This window comes from Triticum aestivum, chromosome 5D (assembly GCF_018294505.1).
Source record: "Triticum aestivum cultivar Chinese Spring chromosome 5D, IWGSC CS RefSeq v2.1, whole genome shotgun sequence".
Classification (NCBI taxonomy): domain Eukaryota; kingdom Viridiplantae; phylum Streptophyta; class Magnoliopsida; order Poales; family Poaceae; genus Triticum; species Triticum aestivum.
The window spans coordinates 260633100-260642518 of record NC_057808.1 but is presented as its reverse complement, the minus strand read 5'-3'; the positions used below and the strand labels follow the sequence as shown (position 1 = coordinate 260642518).

The window sequence follows — 9419 nt, the reverse complement described above, 5'->3', positions numbered from 1 at the left end:
AGATTACTTTTATTAAATTTCTATTATTTTAAAATGGAAATAATGGCATTTTTTAAATATGTACTTTGAGACTTTAAATTGCTTTTTTCCTTTTTAGTTTAAGACTTGAAATATATAGTTTTGAGCCTTCAAATATGTGGTTTGACACTTCCAATTTTTTTTATTTTTTATGTGGTGATATTTTTATAGTTTATTATAGTATACTTTTATTAAATTTCTATTATTTATAAATGGAAGTAATGACATTTCTTAGGTGGTGACCTTTTTCCTTATTGGGCTAGCCCAAATAGGATTAGGATGCCGTGGGGGTCAAAACCAACGAGGGCAACGACCCCCTTGATCCACTCCCTCTCTCTGCCCTGCCACTCCCTCTCTCTTTTCCGTTCCCCTTTCTCTCCCTCTCTCGCCGCTCGTCGCCGCCGCTTCGATTCCGGCCGATCCCAGAGATTGCCGTCGTTATCCAGTCCTGAGGTACACATCTGAGCCTCCCACTCTCTCATCTGGTCCATTTGGGTTTTTTAATTAGACGTGTGTTTCGCATCTAAGCCTCCCTCTCTCATCTGCTAGGGTTTCGGCGACAGCGACGGAGTAGACTGTAGGCAACCCTTGGCTCCAACCCAGGTGAGCATATCATCCCTCCCTCTTTTGTTGTAGGTCACTGCCATTGTAAAAAAAATATTTGCATCGCTGGGGTTCATCACTGCTAGGCGGTGACAATGTGCTGTAGTTGTCTAGAATTAAGGTAGATATATTTTTGCATCCTCAGTTAGCACTAGCTATAGAAACTGGAAGTGCAATCTGTCAATCAAATTAAGGTATATATATTTTTTAAGTCATCATCTTTGGAAGCATCTAAATTCTGAAACAAAGTGTTTGAGTTGTTGTTTGTAATCCATAAATATCTTTGGGGAAAATCTGCTCTGTACTCACCAAAGAAAATTTCCACTCGTAAGTAATGCTCCAAGTTAGGTGTGGCAAAATAGTTGAGTGTCCAAAGAAATTTCCACTGGTAAGTAATGCTCCAAGTTAGGTGTGGAAAAATAGTTGAGTGTTCAAAGAAAATTTCCACTCGAAAGTAATGCTCCGAGTTAGGTGTGATAAAATAGTGTGGCAATTAATGTAGTCACAATCCATTAGTTCTATACATGATATCCAGTTTAATTAGTTCTATACATATTATCTTGATCGTATATGCCTTGTGTTTGTAGGTCATGGCCAATTCTGGAGGCAACAACGAGTCAGTGTGCGATGCGGACATGGACAACTGTCGTGGTGGGTGCACGGCAGATGCCAAGGGATGGCTAAAGAGAGGAGGAGGCTTGAGGGCACTGGTGGGCTCCAGAGGCGAGGTCGGCATGAGCTAGCGCGGGACGCAAGACATACCCAGGTTTGGGGCTCTCCGGAGAGATAACACCCCTAGTCCTGCCGAGTGTGGTTTATATGTAACAGTACAGAGTTGCTCCTAGAGCTGTATGGAAGAAGAAGGAAAGCGGGCCAAGGCTTAAGCTGCTCCCTCTCCTTGGGTGTGGGTGTGTTCTACTAATCAGTCTCTCTGTGCTCGCGTGTGTGTGTTGCTTGTCCGTATGCATGAGGGCTCCTGGGGGTTTTATAGACCAACCCCCCAGGGATACAATGGTAATGTTACAAGGCCGTGGGGCCGGGTTGTCATCGTCCAGGAAGCCAGTGCTGGGACCCGCCGGGTGTCAGGGCTCGCCAGGTTCTCTAGACGTGGGACCCGCCGATGTAGGGGCACTGTTGGCTGTCTTGTCGATGTCAGGGAGTGGCCGGGTTGAATCTGCTACAGTGGCGCTCCGTAAGGTCGCCGCTTGCTGGTGTCGGCAGTGACGACGAGTGGACTATAGCCACGCCAGCGCTGGTCAGCGGGTAGGTGAGGCACTGTTGCCACGCCCCGGCTGACCAGAGGCATGGGAGGGGCACTGTTACCTTGCTCATCTCTGAATGAAGACTCGTCCCATCGTACGGCCTAGATGGGGCGGGAGCTGACCTGTGGCCGGGTTGGGGAACACGCCAAAGGGGAGCTCGCTTTTTGGAGAAGTCTTGGTGCGTCGGGTTCGGCTGCCTTGCGCCGGCCGTCGGGGCCAGGTTGAGGAATTCGGCCGGGTCGAGGGGCTTGGCCGGGTCGAGTGACCCGGCCATGCGTGAGCTTGGCTGGCCTCCGTTGTTTTTGAAAAGGATCCGGGTTCCGTTGCCTGCCTGGGGTTCATCCCCCTAACACCAACAATGAATTCTTAGACACTTATGAGTATGTCATCGAGAGCTTACAAAGGGAAAATGACGATCTAAAGGGGGAGATTAAAGAGCTACGCAAGGACAGATTTTGACTCATTCAGGAGACTAATCGCTTAGGGACGAGAGGGATAACCTGGTCGAAGATCGGGATAAACTGAAGGAGGAGAGGAGATACCTCAGGGCTGAGAGGATTGACCTGAAGATGGACATGGATCATTTCAGAAGAGAAGGAGAGGGGGATAGAAAGAAGCTTCTCCAGCTGGGCATACTCCTTGATGAAGATTAGTTTTTAAGTATCTAGCTAGTTCATCTTATTAGTTAATGATGATCGAGTAACTAGAGTACTTGAGTGAGCAACTTTTGTGAAGTTAAATTAATACCAACTTGTTGAGTTCATGAGCCTCTTTTGTAATAACTATCTATTAAGTATGTACCTGATGAGTATATTGTGTTCAGTAGTATCTATTAAGTAAGTAGCAGCATTGACGAGCAAAAAAACCAAAAAAAGCATTTGCTGGCGTTTGACAAGTAGGGACGCCAGAGTTATGATGAACTTAGTGCTGGCGCTGGACTAGTTACATGCCAGCACGATGTACGATACTGCTGACATGTCAACCAATGCCACCACTATTTCTTAACAATGGCGCCATATTGGTCGTGTTGGGTGTCTACGCTAGCAAGGCACTATTTGCCACGCCATAGCTAGGGTTTTTTCCACTAGTGATATAATCTTTTCTTTTGCAGCATGGACATTTGGACTTGAATGATTCAAAGCAATAGTCTATAATTTGAGATGAAGACATCAATACTCAAGCATATCAACAAGCAACCATGTCTTGCAAAATATAAACACTAAATAAAATTATTCCTAGCCCATCATACTCAATCATTGATCCATTCATGAAACACACTCGAATATTAGCTACATCCAATGCACAAGTATGATCATAGTGCTCCCTAGTTGGTGCTTTATAAGAGAAGATGGCGACTCAAATAAAAATTGCATACAGTAAATAGATAGGCCCTTCACAGAGGGAAGCAGAGATTTGTAGAGGTGCCATAGCTCAAAGCTTAAATTAAGAGATAATTTTTTTAAGAGGCATGCTTTTCCCGTCAACGAAAATGACATAGTAATTCCCAACACTTTAGATGCTAGATATATCATAGGCAGTTCCCAAACACAAAATAAAGTTTATTCCTTTTTCCACCATACTTTCACAGTCCACACCTAGCCGTATCCACGGGTACCGTCCATACCAACACTTTCCAAGGAATTTATTATTTGACAACATAAAGTAAATTTCTTTTTCATTTTGGGACTGGGTATCCCTATTACCGCCATACTCTTGTGCAATAACAAGTGAATAAACACTCATCTTGAGAATAACACATCTAGCATAGAAGTATTGGCCACCCGAAGCCGCTTCATGAGCGGTATGGGCACACAAAAATGAAATTCATTTTGAAAATTACAGTTGGCACATACAAATTTACTTAGCATGGCACGGAAATACCGCATATAGGTAGGTATGGTGGACTCATATGGCAAAACTTGGTTTAAAGATTTTGGATGCACAAGTAGTATTTCTACTTAGTACAAGTGGAGGCTAGCAAAAAGATTGAGAAGCAACCAACCAAGAAACGAAAATTCACATAAACGAGTATTAAGCATAACTAACACCGAATAATGCACCACAAGTAGGGTGTAATCTCATTGCATAACTATTGACTTCCGTGCTTGGATAGGGAATCACAAACCTTAACACCAATATTCTTACTAAAGCATAATTACTCAACAACATGGATCACATATTACTATCTTCATATCACAAAACTATTGCATGGAATCAAACTTATCATATGCAATGATCTACATGAAAGTTTTTATTATATCCTTTTTGAATATCCATCACTTTGGGACCAATTCCATAGCTTGTGCAAATTTTCATCGCTATTATCAACTCTCAAAATAATATAAGTGAAGCATAAGAGTAAATGACAAAATACTCCAAAAAGATATAAGTGCAGATCAAGCGAGTAGTTAAGTAAATGTGTAGCCATTTGAGGACTCTCTCTTATTTAAAAACCTTCAGATCTAAGTATTTTATTAAAATAGCAAGCAAAACAAAATAAAATGACATTCCAATAATAGCACACATCATGTGAAGAAGAAAAAACTTAGGCTCAACCGAGGCTAACCGATAATTGTTGATGAAGTAAGGTGGGATGCCTACCAGGGCATCCCCAAGCAGAGATGCTTGAGACTTCTTGGAATATTATCTTGGGATGCCTTGGGCATCCCCAAGCTTGAGCTTTTGTGTCTCCTTAATTCCTTTTATATCCCGGTTCCCTAAATCTTAAAAACTTCATCCACAGAAAACTCAACAAGAACTAATGAGATAAGTTACTATAAACTAATGCAATAACCTTATCATTCTCTACGGTATCAACCTGCGAGAGGAGAACGGAATGATACGTACACATACGGTTAATAAAAAAATGTTAGTGATTTAATTACCTATACTACCTCTATCCTGGTTTATAAGTCCTCTTTGTATTTTTGTGCCAATTTTTGACTAGAGATTTAACTAATAAAATTTGAATGCATCTCACCAAAGATTATATCGTTGGATTCGTATTTAAACATAGTTTCCAATTATATTATTTTTTATTACATGCATTAAAATTTTGTTAGTTAAATTTAAGGTCAAAATTTGGCACGGAATATAAAGGGGATTAATAAACCAGGACGAAGGTAGTAGCACACGGGCGCTCTCTACACAGTGTCATGAACAATTATTCGACCACCGTGTGTTGTGGAAAGCGACGTAGTTTCACATCATGCCGCTGGCTCCCAACTATCGGCCGGCTTGTAGACCATAGCATGCGTGTTCAACTGCTCTATGCGTGTGGTTGCTCGCGGTTCAGGCGGCCGCGGGGCGCTTTGCTCGCGTCCCATCAAGCGCACTCTGGTCCCACGTCCCTACGCGCGCACTGCCAGCGTTTGGGGCCGGCGCATGATCCCGTACATTCGTGATGCCATCATGCATGCAGTTGCGCCGGGCTCAGCACCACGATGCAGTTACCCGCTGCAAAAACTGTCATGCAGACGTGCCGAGAATCCAGGCCGCTCGGCCCCGCATTTATTCTCATGGCCATTGATACGTCTCCAACGTATCTATAATTTATAAAGTATTCATGCTATTATATTATCTGTTTTGGATGTTTATGGGCTTTACTAAACACTTTTATATTATTTTTGGGACTAACCTATTAACCGGAGGCCCAACCCAAATTGTTGTTGTCTTGCCTATTTCAGTGTTTCGAAGAAAAGGAATATCAAATGGAGTCCAAACGGAATGAAACCTTCGGGAGAGATATTTTTGGAACGGAAGCAATCCAGGAGACTTGGAGTAGACGTCAGGGAAGCTTCAAGGAAGCCACGAGGCACGGAGGCGCGCACTACCCCCCTGGGCACGCCCCCCACACTCGTGGGCCCCTCGTGGCTCCCCTGACTGACTTCTTTCGCCTATATATGTCCATATACCCTAAAAACATTGGGGAACACAATAGATTGGGAGTTCTGCCGCCACAAGCCTCTGTAGCCACCGAAAACCAATCTAGACCCGTTTCGGCACCCTGCCGGAGGGGGGATCCCTCTTCAGGGCCATCTTCATCATCCCGACGCTCTCCATGATGAGGAGGGAGTAGTACGCCCTCGGGGTTGAGGGTATGTACTAGTAGCTATGTGTTCGATCTCTCTCTCTCTCTCGTTTTCTTGAGGTGATACGATCTTGATGTATCGCAAGCTTTGCTATTATAGTAGGATCTTATGATGTTTCTCCCCCTCTACTCTCTTGTAATGGATTGAGTTTTCCCTTTGAAGTTATCTTATCGGATTGAGTCTTTAAGGATTTGAGAACACTTGATGTATGTCTTGCATGTGCTTATCTGTGGTGACAATGGGATATCACGTGATCCACTTGATGTATGTTTTGGTGATCAACTTGAGAGTTTCGTGAACTTATGCATAGGGGTTGGCACATGTTTTCGTCTTGACTCTCTGGTAGAAACTTTGGGGCACTCTTTGAAGTACTTTATGTCGGTTTGAATAGATGAATCTGAGATTGTGTGATGCATATCGTATAATCATACCCACGGATACTTGTGGTGACATTGGAGTATCTAGGTGACATTAGGGTTTTGGTTAATATGTGTCTTAAGCTGTTATTCTAGTACAAACTCTTGAATAGATCGATCCGAAAGAATAACTTTGAGGTGGTTTCGTACCCTTCAATAATCTCTTCGTTTGTTCTCCGCTATTAGTGACTTTGGAGTGACTCTTTGTTGCATGTTGAGGGATAGTTATATGATCCAATTATGTTATTATTGTTGAGAGAACTTGCACTAGTGAAAGTATGTACCCTAGGCCTTGTTTCCTAACATCGCAATACCGTTTTCGCTCACTTTTATCATTAGTTACCTTGCTGTTTTTATATTTCAGATTACAAAAACCTTTATCTACCGTCCATATTGCACTTGTATCACCATCTCTTCGCCGAACTAGTGCACCTATACAATTTACCATTGAATTGGGTGTGTTGGGGACACAAGAGACTCTTTGTTATTTGGTTGCAGGGTTGCTTGAGAGAGACCATGTTCATCCTACGCCTCCCACGGATTGATAAACCTTAGGTCATCCACTTGAGGGAAATTTGCTACTGTCCTACAAACCTCTGCACTTGGAGGCCCAACAACGTCTACAAGAAGAAGGTTGCGTAGTAGACATCAAGCTCTTTTCTGGCGCCGTTGCCGGGGACGTGAGTGCTTGAAGGTATATCTTTAGATCTTGCAATGGAATCTTATAGTTTCTTGTTTTATCACTAGTTTAGTTTATAAAAGAAAACTACAAAAAATGGAATTGAGTTTGCCTCATACGCTTCATCTTTTTTATATCTTTCATGAGAATGATGGAAAGGAAAATTGTGCTCAAGTTCTAGAAGAAGAAGTCTATAAAATGTTTGGCACTAAATCTTTGAATGATGATCATGATTGCAATGTTGTTAGTATGAACTCTTTGAATATCCATGGTACTAATGATGATTGCACTAGTCATGATGAAAATGTCTCCTATAAGCATGTCAATTTTTTTGGAGTGCATAGATTTTGCAAGTACACACCAAATAGGGAAGATAGATTTTGCAAGAGGCATAAGTATTTAGAAACAAAATGGTTGCAAGAAAGGCTAGATGATTGTGCTGAAAGATTCAATATTTATCGCCATCCTTGTGAACTTTGCAATGAACATGGTCATTTAAAGCTCCAATGCTATTTGTTTCATGATCAAATCGTGTCCAAAAATTGTGATAACTTGATTACCCTTGAGCATCATAAAGTGCTTAGTCTTCTTTTGGGGTATGAAGAAATGAAATGTATAACTGAGGGTATTCCAAAATTTAATCTTGATAGATTTCTTGATTTTGATCTAGAAGGAATTTTTATGTATTGTGCGGTGAATTGCATTGAAAATCCTTATATTGACAATTACATAAAGAAAAGAAAACAAATAGAGGATGAAGAGAATACTAATGAAAGGGAAGAGGCTTCCCAATATCCTCCTATTATTTCTTATGATGAATCAGGTAACGAGGAGGAGCCTTCTATTCAACCAATCTCATTAATAAGGAGCTCAACAAAGAGGGTTAAACCCACACATGATGTGAAGAAGAAAAAGAAAAGACGGAGAAGCAAAGGTGAAAAGGTATCCCTCCCAAATGATGTTGCTCCTATTACTCATTTGTGATGATGATAATTGCTATACTATTGGTGCTATACATATTGTTAATGATGAGAGTGATTATGCTTATGATATGAAAAGGCCCAAGCTACACAATAATGTGCTATTAGCCAAAGGACCATGCTTGAACAAACCTCGATGGTAAACCACAGTGTCTCCCATTGTTTCCCTGCAACACACGTAAGGAAGATCTTGATCAGGTTAACTGAGAGTTGCCATACTATCAGTAGAATATGTATTGAGTACAGCCAAATTCGATTTATTTCACATGCATAACAATACAAAATTGTACCCATAGCAAATGAAAATCAAATTGCAGAACTGAACCAAACAGTTAAATGGACAGCAGACCAAATGATCCAAATAGTTAACTGAGCACGACATTGCAGAATAGAAACATGTACTAGAAGATAAGACAGTTAACAAAACAAAGAATGGTTGAGAACAGTACTACAAAATGTAGCAATTGTTGGACCAAACTGTTGATTGAACATTACATTTTAGAGGACCAAAGTGTTAACTGAACATTACATTTCAGAGGACCAAACTGTTAACTGAACATCAGATTGCATATTAACATTACAGAGGACAAATCACTAGAAGGGACTGGCGGTGGCCTCGAGAAAACAACACGAACTGTATTTTAAAGTAGACAACCGCATGGCGGTGTTGACGGTGGCCTCGAAGACGAGGTGCTCCTCCAAGACCTGGCGGTCGGCACGCATGACACCCACAGCGACCTCGTGCGCGTGTGCGGCGGCATGCTACTGAGCTCCACATTATACTGCATGCAAAATGGCTATGGGCGGCGCTTAATTGGAGGAGGGGACAGTGATTTTGGCGGAGGGTGTCGCATCGTCGGTCGGGGCATGTGGGACGGGAATGGAGGAGGATCGTGTGGGTGGGGTGTGGATTACCTGACCATATCGATGAGGCCGTGCAGCAAGAAGAAGGGTCGGCGGCGAGGAGGCCGCGCAGCAAGAAGAAGGGTCACCGGTAAGGAGGCAGCGCTGCAAGAAGAAGGGTAGCCGGCGAGGAGGCGGCGCTGCAAGAAGAAGGGTTGCCGGTGAGGAGGCCGAGCTGCCAGTAAGCAGTAGTGAAGGTTTGAACTTGGAAATCAAGGAGGAACAGTGGAAATGTGGCTTTTGGTGGGAGGGAGGGGTGGGGAGATAGATATTTCCGTGGTGGCAAAAAAATTCGCTCGGTGCCGCGAGAAACTGGCGCTCAAGTGTGGTTCAAGCGGGGGCGTGGACTGTAGACGACGAAGCTCCCTACGTAAGCCAAACAAGACGGTGCGCCAAGATATTTTATATCGCATCCCACACGATTTTTTCTAGTAAACTGTTTGTGGTATACCTGATTTTTTCATTAT

The 9419-nt window shown here is 42.6% G+C and overlaps 1 protein-coding gene across 1 annotated transcript; it reads left to right on the top strand.

Annotated features, from left to right (window-relative positions):
* The first annotated feature begins 297 nt into the window (after nucleotides 1-297).
* LOC123120492 (uncharacterized) lies at nucleotides 298-1546 on the top strand. The gene is made up of 3 exons (XM_044540497.1): nucleotides 298-471; nucleotides 568-621; nucleotides 1209-1546. Exons 1-3 carry the CDS (start codon nucleotides 298-300, stop codon nucleotides 1362-1364), a joined length of 384 nt encoding a protein of 127 aa, XP_044396432.1. The 3' UTR covers nucleotides 1365-1546.
* The last annotated feature ends 7873 nt before the right edge of the window (nucleotides 1547-9419 follow it).

Excerpts from the sequence above, each read along its gene's own strand:
- LOC123120492 (XM_044540497.1), top strand. The coding sequence starts at position 298 with ATGCCGTGGGGGTCAAAACCAACGAGGGCAACGACCCCCTTGATCCAC. Across the intron at positions 472-567 it reads CGTCGTTATCCAGTCCTGAG|GGTTTCGGCGACAGCGACGG; the intron begins GTACACATCTGA and ends CTCATCTGCTAG. Across the intron at positions 622-1,208 it reads AACCCTTGGCTCCAACCCAG|GTCATGGCCAATTCTGGAGG; the intron begins GTGAGCATATCA and ends TTGTGTTTGTAG.